Here is a 25117-nt window from a genome sequence, read left to right as displayed (position 1 = left end):
ATAAGATTTGGTTACACGGTACCTAGAAAATTCAACAGCAGCCAAATGGTCAAGATATGTAATGCAGGACCTCTCTCTCTCTCTCTCTCTCTCTCTTTCCCTTCCTTTCCTGAGGGCGTTAAACCTCCCTTTAGATTTGGAACAGTCCATAGTGTTGACAGATGGAGTCGAAACTATTGCCCGTTCATTGCATTTGAACGAATTAGTGCTTTAGCCAAATACAAGTTATTGGGCTCAGTACAAGGGTAACTGGATGAAATTTAATGGCCTGTGACATACAGGTCAGACTTGGTGATCTAATGGTCCCTTGTGACCTTAAACTCTATAAATCTGAATGGTTTAGCTATAAAATCTTAAAAACATGAATCCACCACCGAATGTTTTACTGTTGTTGCAGTGATCCGGGGGATCTGTGATGACTACAGCTTGGATTTTAGTGCTTTCTACGCCTGGATTGGACTGTGGAACAGTTTTTTTCTTGTGCTGTATTCTCTCTTTAACTTCAGTCTTGTAATGAAGCTCTTTAAAAGGTACCTCTTCCTTTTATTCAAGGGAAGTCCCATTTTGATTATATTATTCAGCAAACAGAAAATCTTATGTTCCAGAAATTCCTAATTGTGAACTTGCTATAAAATCTATGGGCTTGTCTACATGAACAATTAGTTTGCAGCAAGCTGGGGTATGAACTGAACCCAAGCTACTCTGCCATGGACTGATTTTCCATGTGGACCTTGCTGATGTGCATTAACCGTTCATTAACGAGCTTTGATCTAGTCCTGTTTCAAAGAGGACTAGATCAAAGCACATTAATGAACTGTTAATACGCATCAGCAGGGTCTGCAGGGACCATTAGTCTTCAGAATGGTGGTACACTATAGATTTGGACCCCCACTTTCAGCAAACTAAATGTCATGTAACAAGATCTGTGTTACAAAACTAAAATACTCTCCACTGAAAATATATAGTTTTGGCTTTGGACAGCATGTGCTCATTCCAGTTTTTAGTACTTCTGTTTGCAAGAGGTTTTCAAGACTTGCTAGTTCTATCACCCAAATCAGTGTTTAACTAAAATCTGTGCACTTGCCTCATAAAATAACAAGTATATTAATATATTGGTGGGTATTCAGACTTTGTCACTCTGACCATATTAATCCATGGGAGCTTTTTTTTTTTTTTTTTTGTAGATCAACAGAAGAAATCATTGCACTTTTTATATCGATTACATTTGTGCTTGATGCACTCAAAGGGATTATTAAAGGTAAGCACTGAAAGAAGGTGGTATTTTTCAGTTCTGATCCACGCTTAGTTTTGCTGTAGAAAGACAGTAACTAGATTCCAACCATAAATTCAGTTTTTCAATGCAAACCATGCTATAGAACTCCCAGCAAAATGTGATTTGCAGTATACACAGCATTTGTTGTCTATTAAGTATTCATTAAGGGTCTTCAGTTTTTCTAAACTGTGTTGATGGGAAGATGATTCATGACAAGGTTTTATTTTGGATATGTAGGCTGTATTATAGACGCTCTTGTTTCAGCTGTTCTGTTAGGATCAGAGACTAAAATTGAAAGGAGAAGGTGCAATTTAATGACACTGTAGAAATTTTTGCTTCCTGCCACCCACATACATTTTACTGAACCGTTTCGTTTCTCTTTCAAAGCTCTGTTCAACAAAAATTCGCCATCATTTTAGATTCATCCTCCCTTCCGCCATCAATAGCACAGTGAACTTTGGGGCAAGTGGGGCATAACAGGGGGCGGGAAAATCCTTAACCCTTTGAGTAAGCAACCTGGGCTCTGGAGCCCACGTCAGTTGTACTGGGCTATGTGAAAGCTGGTCCTTGCAGTCTATGCCCGGGCTGAAGGGATGTAAAATGCAGAGTGCTCTAAAGTGTTGTGCTCTGGCTGCCCTGTGTAGATCCTGCTGGTGCACTCTAAAAGGTACCTAGAGCACATTAACTTAGTCCTGTTTGAAACAGGACGTCCTCAATGCAAACTAGGTACCGTTTAGATTGCGCTGTGTGGAGCAGGTTGAGCACAGCCCCTCTGAAAATCGCCAGGGTTCACCTCCAGCCAGACCTTAACTGCGCAGTGCCCCAGTGCCCTCTATACACGAGGCACCATGAGACTGCTGGGTAACATAAAGACCCTCCGCCTGTGGCCATATACGGAGGGAGACCCACACAGATGACTTCAGAATGAGCTGCCATACCAGTCCAGCTCCCTTAAAGGGAAACATACAGGTTTGCAGCAAATGCCTGTCAGGATGCACCTAAAGGAAGCGTTTCTGGTCTCTCTGCCAAACCAGTCACAGTTCATGGTTTCTCTGCTGTACACCTCTGCAGTGTTTGACCTTGGGTAAGCGTAACAAAGCTCCTGCAGTCTTTACCTTCACCAGACGCAGGCAACAGGATGGGGCATGAACAAGAGAGAATCATAGAAGATTAGGGTTGGATGAGACCTCAGGAGGTCATCTAGTCCAATCCCCTGCTCAAAGCAGGACCAACACCCACTAAATCATCCCAGCCAGGGCTTTGACAAGATGGGCCTTAAAAACCTCTGAGGATGGAGATTCCACCACCTCCCTAGTTAACGCATTCCAGTGCTTCATCACCCTCCTAGTGAAAAAGATGAAAGCTCCTTGCAGAAACTGGATGCTAAAGGCAGTGTTCCTTTTGCCTTGCCTTGAAAACACTTTGAATGAGGGATTAGCTGATGTTATTACCCTCCCTCTCTCCTACCCCCCACCCCGCTTTTTTTTTTTTTTTTTTTTTTTTGCCTGATACGAACAGGGCGAAAGGGGTTTTGAGTTCTGCTGCCTTGAATCCTTTATAATTAAGGTGGTCCCATGGTGTGATTTGTAGTTCGTAGAACCTGCAGGCTCTGCTCTTTATTGCACACTCAAAAAGTACTTAAAAAAACATTATTCAGGCTGTAAAATGAAGCACTGAAAAGTTAGGAAATGCCAGAATTAGGGTTGCTTGAGCCATGTTAATTCGGCCCCTTGTGCATATGCATTATGATACAGTCTTCAATTGCATGACCACGGACTACTTTATCGATAGGACCCCGGCCTCATTCAGAGCACAGGATGGGTTGTGCTCACTCAAAGATGAGCTCTTCGGTATTTTTTCTCCTCATTGTACAATGTGTGGTCCCTGGCCTTATTTACTGCACACTATTCAACCTGCTCTGAAGACCGAATTATTAACTTACCATTTTCTATGGTGCTGATAACAGTAGTTTCTGAGTGCTTCACAAACGTTAATTAAAGAGTTCTACCCCCATTTTACAGATGAGGAACTGAGGTACACAGAGATTGAGGTCCCAAGTATCCACTATTTTTGGATGCTCAATTTCATGCCTAGGACCTGATTTTTCAGAGTACTTAGCATTTTACAGCATTTCTGTGTTCAAAGCTCAGCTCCCATTGATGCCAATTGCAGCTGTGAGTGCTCAGCACTTCTGCAAATCAGACTCTAGGGTCTCAAGCTGGTCACCCAGAAAATGAGGAACATGCCATTAGTGATCACCTGTGGAATGTTTGGTTGTAAGTGACTTGACTAGCATCACACAGAAACTCTGACAGATGCAGGGATAGACTCCAGTTCTATGCAGGACACCCTTGAGACCTGTATAACACTCGCCCCCATCAAAAATAAAACAAACAAAAAAACCAACCACCTCTGCTACTTGAACTAATGGGGTAACCGATAGTAGTAGCTGTCATCCTCTATGTGGATCAGAACTAAAGGGGGTTCACGGATATTTGCTGGCAGCAGAGGAATGATGAGTCATGAATCCTAGGTTCCATTCCAGGCGCTGGGGGGAAGTGATCTAATGGGCACAGACTCTTCTGCCCTTTTTTGTCCTCTCCAACCTGTCCTTGTCCTACTGTCTCTTCCCCATCACTTGCTCCCCATCCCCTCACCAGTCCCAGTCTCCACTCCTCAGGCTTCTCACCCCAAGCCAGTCTCCTTGCCCAGTAAATCCTAGTCTCACCCCTTTGGACTTTTCCCTCCCCACCAGCTCCTCATCCAATTTGTCTCTTCCCAGCCTCCAGTCATCCCCTCTTCTGACCACATTCCCCATCCCTGCTTGCTTCCAGTCCCAGTCTCCCTCTCTGAGCTCCGCATCCAATCTGTGCTGTTATCCACTCAGTTTCTTGTCCCTTGTCTTTGCCCAGCCAATACCATTTCTCCCCCTGCAAACTGGCTCCTCCCCATGGGATACACTGATAGATACTCCAAGTCTCCTTGACCAGCTGCTCCCAGTTCCAGTCTGCCATCCCAGCCCACTGGTTCCCAGTCTCATTCTCTCTCTCCTTCGTTTTCTGTTTCAATCTCCAACCCCACTCCCAACTCTCCCTGCCAGCCTCTGGTCCCAGTCTACTCCCCCTGCTCCTTCCCTTGCAGGTCTGTCTCTTGTTCCTTCTGTGTTCAAAGCAGGCAGCGTCCTCCTCCATGTTGTCTGGGCTCAGCGGGGGAGAGGGGGCACTGACTGTATAGGAAAGGCATGTTCCCTGCTCTCAAGTTGAATGCTTGGCCCACAGCAGCCCAGAACTAGAATTGCAGGGAAAGCCCTGCTCACCCCCTGGCTGGAGCATGCCCAATGCAGACAGAATCTTCAGGGAATTTATATGCAAAGCAGAAACAAATTTCAACTTAGCACATGTGAACTGCAGTTTTTAAATGGCTTATACCTTGGCCAAATTTAGGCAGATTTTCCCAGGGATGCCAAAAGGCACATCCTTTGCTAAACTTCAAGTCCTTGCTCCAAAGCATGGGGGCACTAGAGCTTCTCAAAGTAAATGTTCAACAAAATGTATTTTCCCCCTAGCCTCATTCTCAGAATGGCTGAACCATTTTGGCTGAAATTTTCCAAAAGAAATTCAGCCTGATGCGGACAAGCAACAATTAAAACTTCCGCCCCAATGGTTAACATTTGGCAAAGTTTTTTATAAGCAACTGAAACCAGAGTCTTATAATGGGGTAGTATCAGGCAAATTTAATATTGGGCAGTGCTACCAGCCCCACCTATAACAGATGTAGACATCCCAAGGTCAGCTTTCAGCATGGGCCATGGGAGTTTAGGAGCACAGCGCTTTCACATTAAAGGACGTTCTGCATTAGAATGTGTTTAAAACTGCCATGCTCCTCACTGCCCAGCTCCATGAGTATTACTGGCTTTTCTAAGTACAGCCTGTTACACTCTTCCAAATATCTGTCTCCCCATCTCCTTGGATATTTAGGTTCACCATTGCCATCCCCCCTCTGAGATGGGTTGATTTTACTACAGTATGAAAAAGCCACACGTGTGTCCAGTATACCATATTGAACGTTGGAAGGGTGTGGGCAGAATCACTGAAATGAGGCTTTCACAGACCCTTTTGATCCTTTGTAAATTCTCCTGTGGACTGACCGAGTGATGATACCCGGGGATTATGAGAGTCTGCATGGACTCCGGACTACAGGACCTGGATCCAGGGGCTCCAGAGTTCTAATCCTGACTCCTACTTGCTCTATAAACCCAGCAAAACACTTGACTTTTCTATGTCAGTTTTTGCCTATCTTATTATTGAGGGACAGTCATAGAATCATGGAATATCAGGGTTGGAAGGGACCTCAGGAGGTCATCTAGTCCAACCCCCTGCTCAAAGCAGGAACAATCCCCAACTAAATCATCCTAGACAGGGCTTCGTCAAGCCTGACCTTAAAAACCTCCAAGAATGGAGATTCCACCACCTCCCTAGGTAACCCATTCCAGTGCTTCACCACCCTCCTAGTGAAAAAGTTTTTCCTAATATCCAATCTAAACCTCCCCCACTGCAACTTGAGACCATTACTCCTTGTTCTGTCATCTGCTACCACTGAGAACAGTCTAGATCCATCCTCTTTGGAACCCCCTTTCAGGTAGTTGAAAGCAGCTATCAAATCCCCCCACATTCTTCTCTTCTGCAGACTAAATAATCCCAGTTCCCTCAGCATCTTCTCATAAATCATGTGCCCCAGACCCCTAATCATTTTTGTTGCCCTCCGCTGGACTCTTTCCAATTTTTCGACATCCTTCTTGTAGTGTGGGGCCCAAAACTGGACACAGTACTCCAGTAGTTATGTGGCTAGGGAGATCAGAAGGGTGAGATCAGAAGACTTTCTGCATGCTGGCAGGTTGCATAGCACATCAGCTGGCAGACACTACGCTGCTATGCCATTCCTGCTACCTTAAAAGCATTCTGTCAGGGAGTGCATCCAGCAACGCACTGCTCCCAAGGAAGCTCACGTTTGTTCCTTAATTTGCTAAGCCATGTTGCTTTTATATATGCTTTGCAAGGTATCCTTAAATATGCCGGAAATTAGGGAGAGGGGTATTATCACATATCAAACACATGCATTCTTCTTACTATCCTAGTGACAGTTGTTTTCAACTCATGGCCCAACCACCTAAGCCATGCATCTGTTTGATCTTGACATTTGCACTCTACAGGAAACGGTTCTGTAACAGCTGCAGCAAACAACAAAGGTGAACTAGAGGGAACAGAGGAACTAGAAATTAAACTGCCTTCTAGGACAGTTCAGTTTAAAGCCTACAACCTGCTAGTTTAAAGTGTTTTCTCTATTGAATTTGTGCAAAGAACTCGGCTGTTCTGTAGTGCCTCTGAAAAGACTGCTTAGCGTGCAGCAGCTGAATATTAAACACTAAATCCTTGTTACATTGCAGACTGATCTATCCAACTGCCAATCATTCCAATCAGAACACACATTACAATAAGTAAAATACGGATGAAAAATCAGCTACATTTCCCCAACATTTAATCCAAAGTGAATACATATAATCTAACTGCTACATTTAAGTAAAATGTGAAGTGACACAAATCAGTAACAGTCTTGACATTTATTTTAAGATCTATGCTCCGTTCTAAACCTACTCTGTTGTGTTCAGGTATTACTGTAGTGCTGCATGTGAAATCACTTACTGTTCCCAGAACATCTGTGGTAACTAGACCAACAGGATGACTTAAAATGTCAGCATTATTTTGAATTTCTTGGCCTTTTTTTCTTTTTTCTTTTTTTGGATCCGAACCTTGTCAGTCGTCATCAAAGCAAAGAGTGTTTATTTCATAGATTCATAGATTCATAGATTCATAGATTCTAGGACTGGAAGGGACCTCGAGAGGTCATCGAGTCCAGTCCCCTGCCCGCATGGCAGGACCAAATACTGTCTAGACCATCCCTGATAGACATTTATCTAACCTACTCTTAAATATCTCCAGAGATGGAGATTCCACAACCGCCCTAGGCAATTTATTCCAGTGTTTAACCACCCTGACAGTTAGGAACTTTTTCCTAATGTCCAACCTAGACCTCCCTTGCTGCAGTTTAAGCCCATTGCTTCTTGTTCTATCCTCAGAGGCTAAGGTGAACAAGTTTTCTCCCTCCTCCTTATGACACCCTTTTAGATACCTGAAAACTGCTATCATGTCCCCTCTCAGTCTTCTCTTTTCCAAACTAAACAAACCCAATTCTTTCAGCCTTGCTTCATAGGTCATGTTCTCAAGACCTTTAATCATTCTTGTTGCTCTTCTCTGGACCCTCTCCAATTTCTCCACATCTTTCTTGAAATGCGGTGCCCAGAACTGGACACAATACTCCAGCTGAGGCCTAACCAGAGCAGAGTAGAGCGGAAGAATGACTTCTCGTGTCTTGCTCACAACACACCTGTTAATACATCCCAGAATCACGTTTGCTTTTTTTGCAACAGCATCACACTGTTGACTCATATTTAGCTTGTGGTCCACTATAACCCCTAGATCCCTTTCTGCCGTACTCCTTCCTAGACAGTCTCTTCCCATTCTGTATGTGTGAAACTGATTTTTTCTTCCTAAGTGGAGCACTTTGCATTTGTCTTTGTTAAACTTCATCCTGTTTAACTCAGACCATTTCTCCAATTTGTCCAGATCATTTTGAATTATGACCCTGTCCTCCAAAGCAGTTGCAATCCCTCCCAGTTTGGTATCATCCGCAAACTTAATAATCGTACTTTCTATACCAATATCTAAGTCGTTAATGAAGATATTGAACAGAGCCGGTCCCAAAACAGACCCCTGCGGAACCCCACTCGTTATGCCTTTCCAGCAGGATTGGGAACCATTAATAACAACTCTCTGAGTACGGTTATCCAGCCAGTTATGCACCCACCTTATAGTAGCCCCATCTAAATTGTATTTGCCTAGTTTGTCGATAAGAATATCATGCGAGACCGTATCAAATGCCTTACTAAAGTCTAGGTATACCACATCCACAGCTTCTCCCTTATCCACAAGACTCGTTATCCTATCGAAGAAAGCTATCAGATTGGTTTGACATGATTTGTTCTTTACAAATCCATGCTGGCTGTTCCCTATCACCTTACCACCTTCCAAGTGTTTGCAGATGATTTCCTTAATTACTTGCTCCATTATCTTCCCTGGCACAGAAGTTAAACTAACTGGTCTGTAGTTTCCTGGGTTGTTTTTATTTCCCTTTTTATAGATGGGCACTATATTTGCCCTTTTCCAGTCTTCTGGAATCTCTCCCGTCTCCCATGATTTTCCAAAGATAATAGCTAGAGGCTCAGATACCTCCTCTATTAGCTCCTTGAGTATTCTAGGATGCATTTCATCAGGCCCTGGTGACTTGCAGGCATCTAACTTTTCTAAGTGATTTTTAACTTGTTCTTTTTTTATTTTATCTGCTAAACCTACCCCCTTCCCATTAGCATTCACTAGGATAGGCATTCCTTCAGACTTCTCGGTGAAGACCGAAACAAAGAAGTCATTAAGCATCTCTGCCATTTCCAAGTTTCCTGTTACTGTTTCTCCCTCTTCACTAAGCAGTGGGCCTACCCTGTCTTTGGTCTTCCTCTTGCTTCTAATGTATTGATAAAAAGTCTTCTTGTTCCCCTTTATTCCCTTAGCTAGTTTGAGCTCATTTTGTGCCTTTGCCTTTCTAATCTTGCCCCTGCATTCCTGTGTTGTTTGCCTATATTCATCCTTTGTAATCTGTCCTAGTTTCCATTTTTTATATGACTCCTTTTTATTTTTTAGATCATGCAAGATCTCGTGGTTAAGCCAAGGTGGTCTTTTGCCACATTTTCTATCTTTCCTAACCAGCGGAATAGCTTGCTTTTGGGCCCTTAATAGTGTCTCTTTGAAAAACTGCCAGCTCTCCTCAGTTGTTTTTCCCCTCAGTCTTGATTCCCATGGGACCTTACCTATCAGCTCTCTGAGCTTACCAAAATCCGCCTTCCTGAAATCCATTGTCTCTATTTTGCTGTTCTCCCTTCTACCCTTCCTTAGAATTGCAAACTTTATGATTTCATGATCACTTTCACCCAAGCTGCCTTCTACTTTCAAATTCTCAACGAGTTCCTCCCTATTTGTTAAAATCAAGTCTAGAACAGCTTCACCCCTAGTAGCTTTTTCAACCTTCTGAAATAAAAAGTTGTCTGCAATGCAGTCCAAGAATTTGTTGGATAGTCTGTGCGCCGCTGTGTTATTTTCCCAACATATATCCGGATAGTTGAAGTCCCCCATCACCACCAAATCTTGGGCTTTGGATGATTTTGTTAGTTGTTTAAAAAAAGCCTCATCCACCTCTTCCACCTGGTTAGGTGGCCTGTAGTAGACTCCTAGCATGACATCACCCTTGTTTTTTACCCCTTTTAGCCTAACCCAGAGACTCTCAACACTTCCGTCTCCTATGTCCATCTCTACCTCAGTCCAAGTGTGTACATTTTTAATATATAAGGCAACACCTCCTCCCTTTTTCCCCTGTCTATCCTTCCTGAGCAAGCTGTATCCATCCACACCAACATTCCAATCATGTGTATTATCCCACCAAGTTTCAGTGATGCCAACAATGTCATAGTTGTATTTATTCATTAGCACTTCCAGTTCTTCCTGCTTATTACCCATACTTCTCGCATTTGTATATAGGCATCTAAGATACTGGTTTGATCTTTCCTCCCGGTTTTGTCCTGACCCTCCTTTCTCTCTGCCAATATAGCCCACACTCCCTCTCGTCTCCGACCCATCTCCCAGGTCTCCATGTTCCCCACTTACCTGCGGGCTTTGCTCACCTGTCCCCGTCGAACCTAGTTTAAAGCCCTCCTCACTAGGTTAGCCAGTCTGTGTCCAAATAGGGTCTTTCCCCTCCTCGAAAGGTGAACACCATCTCTGCCTAGCAGTCCTTCCTCAAATAGCATCCCGTGGTCTAGGAAGCCAAAGCCCTCCTGGCGACACCATCTTCGCAGCCAGGCATTCACCTCCATGATGCATCTGTCTCTGCCCGGGCCCCTACCTTTGACAGGAAGAATCGAAGAGAATACCACCTGCGCTCCAAACTCCTTCACCCGTACTCCCAGAGCCCTGTAGTCACTCTTGATCCGCTCAGTGTCACACCGCACAGTATCATTTGTGCCCACATGGATGAGTAGCATGGGGTAGTAGTCAGAGGGCTGGATAATCCTCGACAATGCCTCCGTAACGTCTCGGATACGGGCTCCCGGCAGGCAGCATACCTCCCGAGATGAAATGTCAGGGCGACAGATGGGCGCCTCCGTCCCCCTCAGCAGAGAGTCTCCGACCACCACTACCCTACGTTTCCTATTCGCAGTGGTGGCAGCAGACCTCCCAGCCTTAGGGGTACGAGGCTTCTCCTCCTTTACTGTAGGGGGTAATGCCTTCTTTCCTGTATCAAGAAGAGCATAACGGTTACCTATTACCACAGCGGGAGGGTTCGGAGCAGGGGTGGAGCACTGCCTGCTGCCAGAAGTAACCAGCTGCCAGTGTCCACCCTGAGCCATCTCCTCCTCCACCAGTGGTGTATCAGCAGTCCTGTGTCCTGGGACAGCTACCTCAGCTGTCTCCACATGGACACTGTCCAGGAATTGCTCGTGGATTCGGATGCTTCTCAACCTAGCCACCTCCTCCTGTAGCTCTCCCACCTGCTGCCTGAGAGATTCCACCAGCAGGCACCTTTCACATTGGATGGTCCCCTCAGCCTGGATATCAGTAAGTGGAAATTGCAAGTTACAGTCTCTGCAAAACCACACCAGGATCTGGGTAGAAGCATCCATGCTCAGGCGCTCTGTCTGGCTACAGGCGCAGGTGGAGGAGACAGAAGCAGTGCTGGCACAGGTGTTGCGGGTCTTCCTAACCATCGTAAGCCTCCCTCTGTCAAACTCCCGTCTGCAGCCCCCTGTCGGCTGAAAGGGTTGTTTAAGCAAGAAGTTTAAAGTTTTAAGGGGAATAAAGGGAAAACAGATAGAACCGGCAAGGGACCCTCGCCCCTTCCTGCTCCCCTTCCAAACTCCCTTCCATCGGGTTAACAGTCAGTTGGGAATAATTGAGGCTGTTAGAAATCTTTAACCCCAGTTGGCTATTAATCCTCCTGAATTATTGCCATTGCTATTATTGGGAGTGTCCTTTAATGGTCAGAGCAGTAGACTGCAGGTCAAAACTTCTGGGTTCTGTTTACAACTCCAGCACTGACTTTCTGCCCAGTCATTTCAGTACTCTGTGCCTCAGTTTACCTATATGTAAAATGGGCATAACAATATCTACTTTACAGGGGTGTTGCAAGTGTAATTAATGCAATAGAATATTCTGAGATCCTCAGAGGAGATGTGCTATTGAAATGCCAAGTGTTGTTATAATCGAGGTATTATTTAATACCTTTGTGATAGCTTTCCTGCTGAGTTTCTGAAGTCGTTGTCGTGCAATGTGCATGAGAGATCACTGGCATTGACTTCTGGCTGTACTGGGCATTGCCGGGATATATAATGGCTAGATAGTACATTATCCAATCAGATTTCAGACCTCTACTTTAGGAAAACTCCAGTGATGGTTCAAAATTTTAGAATCATCCAATCCAAAGGGTTGGCCTTTATTATTAAAAGAAAACTAGCAAAACAATTTTTGCCCAAAATGCTGTTCCTCAGAAAAATAAGGTATGCATTAACCTAAAGCCACTAGAAAAGTAATAATAGTCCAAGAGAAACTTATTGTAATAAATATTCTCCTGCCGTGTTTGCTGCATTGCAGAATTGTGTAATTGCATTAGAACCTCACTGAAACTGACAGTGAAAGTCATTCTAGCAACAAAAGCAAAATGTTCAGTGTCAAATCTGAGAAATTTAACAGATAGAACATGAATTATGCAAATTATTTAATTTTTTTTTTAATATGCTAGTTGTAGCCTGAGTAATTAAACTTATTTTAAAAATACACATCCGGGTAGCAAACTGAGACCTTTGTTATTGCACAACTATTTGCTTGCTTTACAATTATCCCTTATCCACTCCTTTGTCTGGAGGGGAGGGATAGCTCAGTGGTTTGAGCATTGGCCTGCTAAACCCAGGCTTGTGAGTTCAATCCTTGAGGGGGCCACTTAGGGATCTGGGGCAAAATCAGTACTTGGTCCTGCTAATGAAGGCAGGGGGCTGGACTCAATGACCTTTCAAGGTCCCTTCCAGTTCTAGGAGATAGCACCATTAATTTATTTATTATTTATCCACCTATTGCATTTTATAACCTAGATTGTCAACTCTTCAGGAAATCTTTTTACTGCCTGTTTGTGCAGTAGTGCCCAGCGCAGTGGAGTCCTGTTCTTTGTCTGGTGCCCCAAGGCACTATTGTAATAGCAATAGTATTAACCTGGGAGTCATTAAAATGGCAGTGTAGTTAAGAGGGTCATAACAACATTTGGGTAGGCTCTCAAGCAGAAATTAAAAGTTAGCTCCATGCTCCTATGGAAGTAGAGCTGGTCAAAAAAATGCCAATTCTATTTCACAGGATTTTTTTTTTCTATAAAAACTTTATAGTTTTTGTGGAAAAACCGAAACATAAAACTGAAAAAAAAATGTGGTTTTTCATTTTCTGGGTTTTCATCAACCCGGGAAAGTTTTGAGAAAAATGTCTGCCAAAATGTTTATGGTTTAAAAAAAAAAAAAAAAAAAAAGAAACTTTCAGCGCCAAAAAATATTTTGACGAAAACATTTCAGCCAGGTCGACACGCAACTTCAAGGTCTCCTAAATCCCATTCCACTTTTGCTGGCTGACTTTCTCCACAGTGGCTGGCACGTATCTCTCCCCTTAATTAACTTCCTTTTCCATTGCTCCTCTCCTCCTGGCTGGTTGCTGTCTTTTATCTACCTCTTCGCCCACTACCCTTTCCTGGCTGCCTCTTTTCCTAATGAGTTTCCCAGACTTTTGCTCATCACATCATCTGTGACCATGGCATCTTCCATCAAGTATGGTCAGACCCATCCAGTGCCAAACCTTCCGGAAGTATTCCTCTAATACTATTTTGATTTTAATTATAGAATGGAATAGCATATTTACAGCAGCTACTCTGTTCTATCAATATTTAGCTGCAGTCTCTTTAATGTAGATTATCTCACTATGTATTTTATGGACCTTATGAAGTATTATAGGGTATTTAACTTGGATAGTTATAGCAGGCATCTTTGCATTTATCATTTATTGAGGTAAATTTTTAAGCTAGTTATAGTAGGCCTGATAAACCATAATATCTCAATGCATTTTGCAAATTCAGATTTGGAGCATGTTTACAAATGTATTATCTCCCAGTTAATTTGTCTGTCCTATAAAACCGAACTTGGACATCTTTGCACTAGTGAGTGTAGGAAAGTACTTACTGCATGTTCATAATAGTAACTTTCCTGAGTATACTCTACCTTGGATGTTTTCAGTTGTTGCCAAGTGCATATTTTTAGTATACTAGAGCAAGAAATTGCCACAGATTACTTCTTTACATTTAAAGCCATGATTCAGTGCATGGAGCAAAACCAGGTAACAATATGAGGAGGTGGGGGGTGGGACGATTTACATTTCTGTACTGTAACTTACAAATGGCCTAACTATTTTCTTAAATTTATAAAACAAGCTACGTTTCGTGCACAACTGAATTATAAACTCCTAATAATCTGGTTTCTCTTACCTTCAGTAGTGTGAATGGTGCCATTAGAGTACTAGACTATGCACAGACGCCGAGTTCCTGTGTTCCCGGGGGGGCATGCTCAACTCTCGCTCCACCCCAGGCCTTGCCCCCACTCCACTACTTTCCCCAAGCCCCACCCTCGCTCTGCCTCTTCCTGCCCCATTCCGTCTCCTCCCCCAAGTGCACCCCACCCTCGCTCCTCCCCTTCCCCCCAGTCCCTCCTGCATGCTGCTGAACAGCTGATCTGTGTTGGGCGGGAGGCACTGGGAGGGAGGGAGGGAGAGGAGCTGGTCACTATTTTTTTTCCCCCGTGGGTGCTCCAGCCCCGGAGTACCCACAGAGTTGGCGCCTATGTGACTACGGATAAAGACAGACTACACTGTGAAAGTTAATAATACTGCAAGCTCAAGTTGCTTTGAATTGTTACAGACCTATCCTAACATTTGGCTATTTGTTGTTTTGTGCAGTTTTTAAGAAATATTACTACCATGAGCACCAAGGAGACAGTTACTTGGAAAATACACGTGCTGATGTAATTCCAAGCCTCAGCATCAATACCACCTTCTTGATGAATTCATCAGTGAGCAGGTCTATGTCGCTGGAGAATCAGACGGGCATGAATGAGGTCGTGCATTATGGACGTGAAACTGCTGTCCTTAGTCTCATGTTGATGCTGGGAACCCTTTGGCTTGGTCATACACTTTATCAATTTAAGAAAAGGTGAGTTACTTCAGCCTTAGAGTTCATTCTACAGATTCAAATCCCAATCTTGAGTCTAGGGTCTGTCTACACTGCAAATAGACACCTGTGGCTGGTCCAGGCCAGCTGACTTGGACTTCCAGGGCTCGGGCTAAAGGACCATTTAATAATGGTGTAGACATCAGGCTGCAGCCCAACCTCTGGGATTCTCCCACCTTGCAGGGTTCTAGAGACTGGGCTCCAGTGTGAGCCCGAACATCTTCACTGCAATTAAACAGCCCCTTAGCCTGAGCTCTCGAGTCCAAGCTAGCTGGCCTGGGCCAGCCGGGGTTTTTTAATTGCAGTGTAGACATACCCCTAGTGAAGTTAGTGGGAGTTTTACCATTGACTTCAGTGGGAACAAGAACAGGCCTTAATTTGGCTGGCAATCTGGAAAATCCCAGTCGCCGGCAGCTGCGGCGCAGATCAAACAGCGATACAAGTTGTTGAGGAGTGCCTGCTAACCAAATTCAGCGGTGGACTCCGAGAGCTCCACTTGGCCGCTACGAACGCCGTTGCTTGACTCAGCGATTAGGCAAACGCTAAGTAAATCTTGTTTAATCAGTGGAAGACATGCTTCCATATCTGGCTGGGCATTTTAAGACATTAGTAGATTTTGAAAGTGTTGTGACAGTCATATAAACTTCCTTTGACTCTCTTGGAGGGTGCGTGGCTAAAACCCAGTTAATCTCATAAGAATGGCCACTCTGGGTCAGACCAGTGGTCCATCTAGCCCAGTATCCTGTCTTCCATTGGTGGCCAATGCCAGGTGCTGCAGAGGCAGTGAACAGAACAGGTCATCACTGAGTGATTGTCCACTGTTGTCCACTCCCAGCTTCTGGCAATCAAGCTAGGGACAACCAGAGCACGGGGTTGCATCCCTGACCATCTTTGCTAATAGTCATTGACAGACCTATTCTCCATGAACGTATCTAATTGATTTTTTTAAAACCCATTGTATTTTGGCCTTCACAACATCCTCTGGCAACAAGTTCCACAGGCTGACTGTGTCTTGTGTGAAGCACTACTTCCTTTTGTTTGTTTTAAACCTCCTGCCTATTAACTTTATTGGGTGACCCCTGGTTCTTGTGTTATTGGAAGGGGTAAATAACACTTCCCTATTCACTTTCTCCACACCACTCATGATTTTATAGACCAGTATAATATTGCCCTCAGTCGTCATTTTTCCAAGCTTAAAAGTCCCAGTCTTTTTAATCTTTCCTCGTACAGAAGCTGATCCATCCCCCTAATGATTTTTGTTGCTCTTCTCTGTACCTTTTCCAATTCTAATATATCTTATTGGAGATGGGGTGACCAAAACTACACAGTATTCAAGGTGTGGATGTACCATGGATTTATATTATAATATTTTCTGACTTATTATCTATCCCTTTCCTAATGTCTCCTAACATTCTGTTAGCTTTTTGGCTGCCACTGCACATTGAGTGGATGTTTTCAGAGAACTCTCCACAGTGACTCCAAGATCTTTCTTGAGTGGTAACAGCTAATTTAGAGCCCATCATTTTGTAGGGATTATTTTCCAATGTGCATTACTTTGCCTTTATCAGCATTGACTTTCTGCTGCCATTTTGTTGCCCAGTCACCCAGCTTTGTGAGATCCCTTTGTAACGCCTCACAGTCTACTCTGGACTTAACTATCTTGAGCAATTGTGTATGATCGGCAAATTTTGCCACGTCACTGTTTTCTAAATGATCTGGAAAAGGGGTAACTGTTTAGAAATATACTCCCATATTGTAAATGATAATTTCCTGGAAAGGTACTTCATCTCACTTTCCTCCAAAAGGCAGTGAGCTGGGCATCCAACTCTCTCTGAGAGTCCATGGGAATTGGGTGCCTTAACTCCTTTTGGAGTCTTTGACAAATCTCCTACTTGAATGGTTAAAGAATGGAAAAGTACTGGAGCTGGAAATTGCAGACACAAGCCGCTTTGCGGGGGGGGGGGGGACTGGAAATAACAGCTAGCTGTCAGCTCTTGAGGACTGTGCGTGTTTTTCAAAGCCTGAATCTTAAATTTTGTTCCCTTTTGGGTTTCACTGTGATTTTCATCAAACTTCAGAGCCTACATTTCCCATAAACGGAGATTCGACTATTTTAGCTTTCAAAAAACGGGTAGGTACATTACGTCGTTAAGGACTTTTAAAAATAATATTGGGAGTGAAGAATTAACAATAGCAGCACTGGGCTGAAGTAGCATTCGGTATAGAGCCTGTGGTTTGAATGATTACTCCATTACCGTCATAGCGGGAAAACTGAGTATGGTGGATGCTAATGGAAAGTTGTTGGTTTTTTTTTTTTATAATTGCAGCCCCTATTTGCATGCAAGGGTCCGCGAAATCCTGTCCGACTGTGCCTTACCCATATCCGTTCTAACCTTCTCCATCGTAGGCTCCTACTTCTTCAAGGAAATAGAAAGTAAGTCCGCTTGTTTACTCTTCCAAATTAGCAGGAGAAAGGCGCTTAAGATGGAATGAAAAAAGAAAACAAGTTTATTGCAAAGAACATTAACATAAAAATACAAAAGTTCTCAGTATATTGTCTCAAATACATGCCTACACATGCATAACTATGCCTCCAATTCGTCAATAAAAGTTAATTTATGCAAACACTGAATCAAACAGTTGCATATAGTTTTTCTCAGTGCATTATTTAAGTTTGTCATTTCATTTGAATGTCATTAAAATGTGCATCTGTTGTTAGAAAGAGTTGATCCTATTATTCTCATAAAGAACAAAAGGGCAGGGCAATTAGTAGGCAGGAAGGGTTGTTGCCAGCTGTGCAGATGTGGTGTTGATGATCTCGGCCTGTTCTTTTAGTCTCCTCTTTATATTTTCCTAATGAAAAGTGTAATGGTCCAAAGCATCTGGGTGATTCTAAGATACACAAGGAAGTCTAACAATGATACACCATTCATTGGACAGATGGATCAGCTTTTCCATATCAGGAAGAGAGAATAGGGACAGGAATTGCATTGACCTGTGATGACGTGAGTGGACGATGTGAGGAAGTGTATGGAAGTAAATAAGAAGTGGCACTTTTGGTGTGACTCTCACTCCATCCAACTGGATTGAGAAGTGGTGAATTGTAGCGTGTGATCTTTCCCTTAGTGACGATGGATTTCTTGCCACCAGCTGAAGCCAGCCCCGTATTATGTTAAAACCCATTGTGCAGCTCATTTGGTGTTGAGAGTATTTTAAAATGCCTATACTAGCAAATTAACTATGAAGTAAGACTGTACGATGAAGATGGCAAATTATTTGTAATTATTTCAGATCCAGAAACATGCTGTAAAATCCTATGTCTGTGATAAGAGTGGGGTGTTTTTTTTGTTTGTTTGTTTTTTGCATTGTCCTCAATTAAAATTTTCATCTCCTTATAAAATAAAAATTGCAGCGTGACTAGCCATGATCAGTCAGGGCTAGAGTGATAAATATATATTTTTTAAAAACAGTAGATTTATAGACTTCAGCACAAGAAGGGGCCATTATGATCCTCTTGCCTGACCTTCTGCATAATGCAGGCCAGAGAGACAGTGGAACCTGTATCAAAGCCAATAACTTGTGGTTGGGCTAGAACATAAGTTGGCTTCGTGCAGGTAGGATGCCTCTTTAACACTTTTTTTTCCCCTGTGTGTTTACAGTGTCCAAATTTAACTACAACCCATCTGAGAGCTTATTCGTGCTGGCCCCAATCCAATCTCTCTCCATTGGCTCTGTAATGAGTGCCATGGGCCTGGGGTTCCTTCTGTCGATGCTTTTCTTCATAGAGCAGAATATAGTGGCATCACTCACAAATGCTCCAGAGAACAGGTAAAATGGTTAATCCCTTTCTTTCCAAACCAGGGCAGTTCTTCTTAGGGCTCCTCTATGTGAACAATGAGACCGGGGCAGTGAATCTACCCAGCCCTAGCCTCGAACTATCCTTGTGCACCCTGCTAATGCTTGTTAACAGTTGAATAGCCTTCTTTGACCTAGTCCTCTTTGAAATGGGAAACAGAACAGGAGTACTTGTGGCACCTTAGAGACTAACAAATTTATTTGAGCATAAGCTTTCGTGGGCTACACCCCACTTCATCGGATGCATAGACTGGAACATACAGCAAGAAGATATTTATACATACAGAGGACATGAAAAGGTGGAAGTAGCCATACCAACTGTAAGAGGCCAATCAATTGAGATGCTCAAATAAATGTGTAAGTCTCGAAGGTACCACAAGTAGTCTGTATCCACAAAAAGAACAGGAGTAACACAGCTTCTACTCTGAAACCTTTGAAATGGGACTAGCTCAAAGAGCAGTAATGAACTGTTAACGCATGTCAGCAGGGTACATATGGAGAGTGCCCCGGAGATTCACACTCCTGCTTGCAGCAGTCTAATTGTTCATGTAGAGAAGCCCTGAGATAATTTCACTTCAGTACTATATTCCAGTGTTCTGAGTAAAGATGGACTGGGACTGAATTACACAACCTTGCTAGCTCTGTTTGTGTACCCCTTATATATTTACATGTGGAAGACTCCAAATTCTTCATACCTGGAATGGTATTTGAGGCCAGTCCCAGAATTACTGCCTCTAACGATGTGTTCTTTTGGGAGTGATTTCATAGGTAGGGGTCTGCTTAAATCGTGGAGAAATCACACCCTTTTTTTGCAGGTTGGTCACGGCATAAATAGCAAATTTTGCACGTGTAACACATCCATGAAATTTGTTGTTTTATGCTGTGAGCGACCCACAAAATCTGTGTGATTTCTCTGCAGCATTTCTCAAGCTGGGGGCCCTACCTCAAAAGGAAGTCTCAAGCCAATTAGGGGTTATGGCATTGCCACCCTTACTTTTTCGCTGCTGCCGGCAGCGGTGCTGCCTTCAAAGCTGGGCACCCAGCAAGCAGCTGCCGCTGTCCATTCTGCCTTCAGAGCTGGGTGGCCGGAGACCAGATTTCATGCAATCAGGACATGTGATTGCAGCATACGAAGTTGTACTCGCGCTAGTTTTGATCAAAGTTAGCTCGAATAATAATAGCAGTGAAGCTACAGCAGCACAGACTAGCCCTGCCCGCCCAGGACCCTGGGTATGGGCTTGAGCAGCTGCCAGCCTGCGCTACTTTGAATCATAGAAGATTAGGGGTGGAAAGGACCTCAGGAGGTCATCTAGTCCAACCCCCTGCTCAAAGCAGGACCAACACCAACTAAACCATCCCAGGCAGGGCTTTGTCAAGCCGGGCCTTAAAAACCTCTAAGGAAGGAGATTCCACCACCTCCCTAGGTAACCCATTCCAGTGCTTCGCCACCCTCCTAGTGAAACAGTTTTTCCTAATATCCAACCTAAACCTCCCCCACTGCAACTTGAGACCATTGCTCCTTGTTCTGTCATCTGCCACCACTGAGAACAGTCTAGATCCATCCTCTTTGGAACCTCCTTTCAGGTAGTTGAAAGCAGCTATCAAATCCCCCCTCACTCTTCTCTTCTGCAGACTAAACAAACCCAGTTCCCTCAGCCTCTCCTCATAAGTCATGTGCTCCAGCCCCCTAATCATTTTTGTTGCCCTCCGCTATACTCTTTCCAATTTTTCCACATCCTTCTTGTAGTGTGGGGCCCAAAACTGACCCAGTACTCCAGATGAGGCCTCTCCAATGCCGAATAGAGGGGAATGATCACATCCCTCAATCTGCTGGCAATGCTCCTACTTACACAGCCCAAAATGCCGTTAGCCTTCTTGGCTATATTACCATTGTTACTTGAACTAGCTTTGCTCTAGAAATAGATCAAAGCTAGCTCAGGTATTTCTGCATGTGCTGCATTTCCACCTTCCAACTGCAGTGTAAACATACCCATAGTGCCAAGTGTGCTCTGGCATTATTCCTAGAAATTTATATTTGGGGATTACATGGTGCACGATGAGTGGCTACCACCCATTTTGTTTGTTGGGCCAACAAGTACTCAACCTACCTGGGAGCTTCCAAAACCACCAATGTCTAAAGCAGAGGTTCTCAAACTGGGGGCATGGAATGTATTCTGGGACGGTGTGAGAAGGCAGAGCAAAGAGCAGTGGCTTCTGGCTGGGCACCCACTCTGAAGGCAGCGCCGCCGCCAGCAGCAGCGCAGAAGAAACGATAAGGTATTGCTACCCTTACTTCTCTGCTGCTGCTGGTGGTGGCAGCGCAGCCTTCTGAGCTGAGTGGTCGGAAAGCGATACACTATATACTTAAATGGCTCTGTTTGAATCAATGATGCCTTACTGTTTTTAATATTTAGTGAGAGTTTAATGTTGATTGATTGATTTTAATCGGTATATGTACTTGTGTGGTCAGGGGAGGGGGAGCGAAAACTACTTACAGATATGAACAAGAGGGGCGCAATCAAATAAGTTTTTGAGAACCACTAGGCTAGAGAGACCAGATAGTCAGACCCTCTCAAATTGGGTTTATTGGAACAAAGGTGGTTATTTTAAGCCTCTGTTAAGAAAATGAATCGTCAGGAAGCATTTCAGTTTTTGGGAAGAATCTTCAGAAGCAGTCTCTTATATGACTTTTGACAAAGACAAAGAACCAGCATTGCGTTGGAGCGGTGAGCAAAGCTTCTGAAGATTGGTTACCTCACCCTGCTGCTTTGCTGTTCTTATTTTATGGATTTTTCATTTATGATCTCATTTATTCTGAAGTCAATGGGTGCGCCTCCCATTCTGATATGTGGTCAGCCTTGTGGTTTCTTGATGTTTGGAATGCGGTGAATATTTCTCTTTAAACTAAGAGCGGATCAACCAAAAAGAGCTACCGCATCATGTATTGCAGCTATGCTAATTTAAAAGAATTTTGAAACTGAAAAAGGAGCATTTGGAACTATGCTGGCTTGCCGCTATATAATTCAGAATATGGAAGCAAAGGAGGTCAGGCTTAAAGTAGGACAGTATGTGTAATCTAGTATCACTTTTATCTAAAAGCTCTGATTTATGCACAGGCTTGGAAACAAGAAGCTACAGTCTTCAAATATTCCCTTTGATGTTTCTACCAACTACAATCAGCTGTGGCATCAAGGGTGAATTTATAGGATTTTTCCTCCCCCGCCCCCCCGGGAACTACCATTTTCTCAGTGGATTTTTTTTTTTGCTAATGTAACACATGGGAGGGTGTTTTTTTTTTTTTTCTTGCATAACAATTTTTTTTTTTAGTGTTTTTTCTGTTTCTCACACTTTATTTGATAAAGGACCATTAGCACAGGAAAGCAGAGAGAGATGGACAGGCTCAAAACAATTGGGTTATGCCTGTTCTGGGATTTCTTCTCTGTGCCGCTGGAAAATTCTCCTCTATCCTCATTGATGCAGCTCCTTAATTAAATAGTGATTGGCATAAATGTAAGTTGTAAATGGGTCATTTTGCCATTTTCTTGATTGAATTTCTTGAGTCATTTACTGCCTATGTGACATTAGAAGCACATGTGATGTGGTGACTTTTGGTATTGAGCAGGGTTCTAGTTAAAGGGTATGTAACTGGGTTCTTCCTTAGATATCAGAGCCAAACTGCTAACTCCCACATCAATGTCTTTTTCAAATGGAATGGAGCCTTTCTGTTGTGGTACAGAAAGGCAAAAGATGCTGCTCAACTGAAAGTAGATTGAATTGCTCAGTTACAAGATTCTTCAAAACTGGATTGGGTAAAGCATTACCAATTCAAATCTAGATCTAGCTGGTCCTGCCTCAGCATAGAATCATAGAAGATTAGAGTTGGAGGAGACCTCAGGAGATCATCTAGTCCAACCTCCTGCTCAAAGCAGGATCAACCCCAACTAAATCATCCCAGCCAGGGCTTTGTCAAGCCGGGCCTTAAAAACCTCTAAGGATGGAGATTCCACCACCTCCCTAGGTAACCCATTCCAGTGCTTCACCACCCTCCTAGTGAAATAGTGTTTCCTATTATCCAACCCTGACCTCCCCCACTGCAACTTGAGACCATTACTCCTTGTTCTGTCATCTGCCACCACTGAGAACAGCCGAGCTCCATCCTCTTTGGAACCCCCCTTCAGGTAGTTGAAGGCTACTATCAAATCTCCCCTCACTCTTCTCTTCTGCAGACTAAATAAGCCCAGTTCCCTCAGCCTCTCCTCATAAGTCATGTGTCCCAACCCCCTAATCATTTTCATTGCCCTCTGCTGGACTCTCTCCAATTTCTCACCATCCTTTCTGTAGTGAGGGGCCCAAAACTGGACACAATACTCCAGATGTGGCCTCACCACTGCCGAATAGAGGGGAATAATCACTTCCCTCCATCTGCTGGCAATGCTCCTGCTAATGCAGCCCAATATGCCGTTAGCCTTCTTGGCAACAAGGGCACACTGCTGACTCATATCCAGCTTCTCATCCACTGTAATCCCCAGGTCCTTTTCTGCAGAACTGCCACTTAGTCAGTCGGTCCCCAGCCTGTAGCAGTGCATGGGATTCTTCCGGCCTAAGTGCAGGACTCTGCACTTGTCCTTGTTGAACCTCATCAGATTTCTTTTGGCCCAATCCTCCAATTTGTCTAGGTCACTCTGGAACCTATCCCTACTCTCCAGGGTATCCACCTCTCCCCCCAGCTTAGTGTCATCCGTGAACTTGCTGAGGGTGCAATCCATCCCATCATCCAGATCATTAATGAAGATGTTGGCTATGCGGGGGTGGACTAGATGACCTCTCAAGGTTCCTTCCAGCCCTGCTTTTCTATGATTCTGTGATCGGTGAAGAGAAAAATGATGGGTCGACTGGGCAATGTACAGACGGCTTAATAAATTTTCACTGTCCCTTACATCTGTGGTTCTGTACATTGAGTTTCAGCATAACTTAGCTGATGTTGCCCATTATTCAAATTGAGTACGTGCTGTACATATCTTGAATCAGGTCCCAGGCCGTGGTCCGCTTGCTGTCAACTGAATACTTTAAAAACTTATCAAGGGCAACATCCCAGGTTGGGACTGAAACAAGGATAGAGTAAGTAGCCAGATGGATCTAGGCTTTGGGAAAAAAGCCCACAGTGGCATAGGCAATGAAATACTTTTTTGTGTAAGCTAACGGGAAAATCCAAAAAGGGCAGATAGGGAAAGAAAACAATAAAGGAAGCCTCATATGTTCAGGTGCTGCTTTGGCAATGTGGAAGAACAGGATGTGAGCTGGGAACGTGCCTGCTCAAAGCTTGCCTATAGGGGAAGCAGGCACATAACCCCCAATGGATGCTGCTGATTAAAGGTGTCTTTCCTCAGAGTGGGCCCCCCCCTACGGGCCTTTAGTAAATGTTTAAGCATGTAGCTAACTTACCAGGCACACACATGAAATGCATCAAAAAACAAGGCCTGGAAAATTTCAGCTTGATGGATGAAAGTTTATGAGCAACTAAAAACAGGAGTTTAAAATGAAAAATGCTTTGGCAACCCTTGCTATTGCTGTTGCTAGTACTCCAGCGAGAACAGTCGTACATCTGATGGTAATATAAATTTTGAATGAGTTGAGGTATCCTGTTTAATATGACAGTAATAAATGCTGAAGAAATTGAGGACTAGACCATTCTTATAATGGGAAATGTTTCTCTTTTCAGTTGTTCTTTCAAACTGATTGCTCTCCCCCGGCAGCAATCACGTTTTCATTACCTTTCAAATTCATGTACTGTCCTCTCTAAAAGAGGAGGTCTGTAAAATTCTGTGCGTTGAGATGCACAATCAGTGTCCATCAATGAACCTGCTGGCTCAGTCATAGCAAGGGCAGCATTGTTACTACATGGTTGAGTGCACATAAAAACTTTATTAACTAGAGTTTATTTCAGGTTAGTGAAAGGAACAGCTTATCACTGGGACCTCCTCCTTGTAGCTCTGATTAACACGGGACTGTCTGTCTTCGGATTGCCATGGATACATGCTGCATTCCCTCATTCCCCAATGCACGTCCGAGCACTGGCCTACGTGGAAGAGAGGGTTGAAAACGGGCACATCTATGAGACGTAAGTTTTGGGGACAAATCCATAGAAGGAAAGAGATGTGTGTCTGGGCATCCTGAGGGGTTTTCCGGGGTTCTTTAAACACTACAAATGATTAATTCACATCATTCAGAACAATTTTTCCTGTCAGTCTCCACCAATCCAGACGGCGGGTGCTAGGAATGTTCTGCCCACATCAACACAGATGCAGCTGGGATGAAGAAAGATTGTTTGGGGGTCACTTATTGGTCCCAGGACCAGCTATCAAACCTTGTGGTTGACTGTAAACACCACTACTATTCTGCATCTTTGGAGTAGCTGGCAGTTGCACTGCTCTGACAGGGCACTTTCTTTCGGTGCTAGCCTCAAGGTATGCCGCTGGGAAGCCAGGTCTTCCATATCTCAGTACTTTTTTTTCCTACTCTTTTTGG

At 43.8% G+C, this 25117-nt stretch overlaps 1 protein-coding gene across 1 annotated transcript in view; it reads left to right on the top strand.

The window, feature by feature from the left end:
• SLC4A11 (solute carrier family 4 member 11) overlaps positions 1-25117 on the top strand; it is a 170534-nt gene that overhangs the window by 125366 nt on the left and 20051 nt on the right. Inside the window, exons 12-17 of the mRNA XM_026648175.2 lie at positions 398-530; positions 1185-1258; positions 14467-14719; positions 17065-17171; positions 18397-18565; positions 24537-24710. Of these exons, the coding sequence (XP_026503960.1) occupies positions 398-530; positions 1185-1258; positions 14467-14719; positions 17065-17171; positions 18397-18565; positions 24537-24710 (910 nt within the window). The remainder of the gene's footprint in view (positions 1-397; positions 531-1184; positions 1259-14466; positions 14720-17064; positions 17172-18396; positions 18566-24536; positions 24711-25117) is intronic.

Source organism: Terrapene carolina, unplaced genomic scaffold (genome assembly GCF_002925995.2).
Source record: "Terrapene carolina triunguis isolate 2854851 unplaced genomic scaffold, T_m_triunguis-2.0 Scaffold66, whole genome shotgun sequence".
NCBI lineage: Eukaryota > Metazoa > Chordata > Testudines > Emydidae > Terrapene > Terrapene triunguis.
This window is presented reverse-complemented; position numbering and strand designations above follow the sequence as displayed.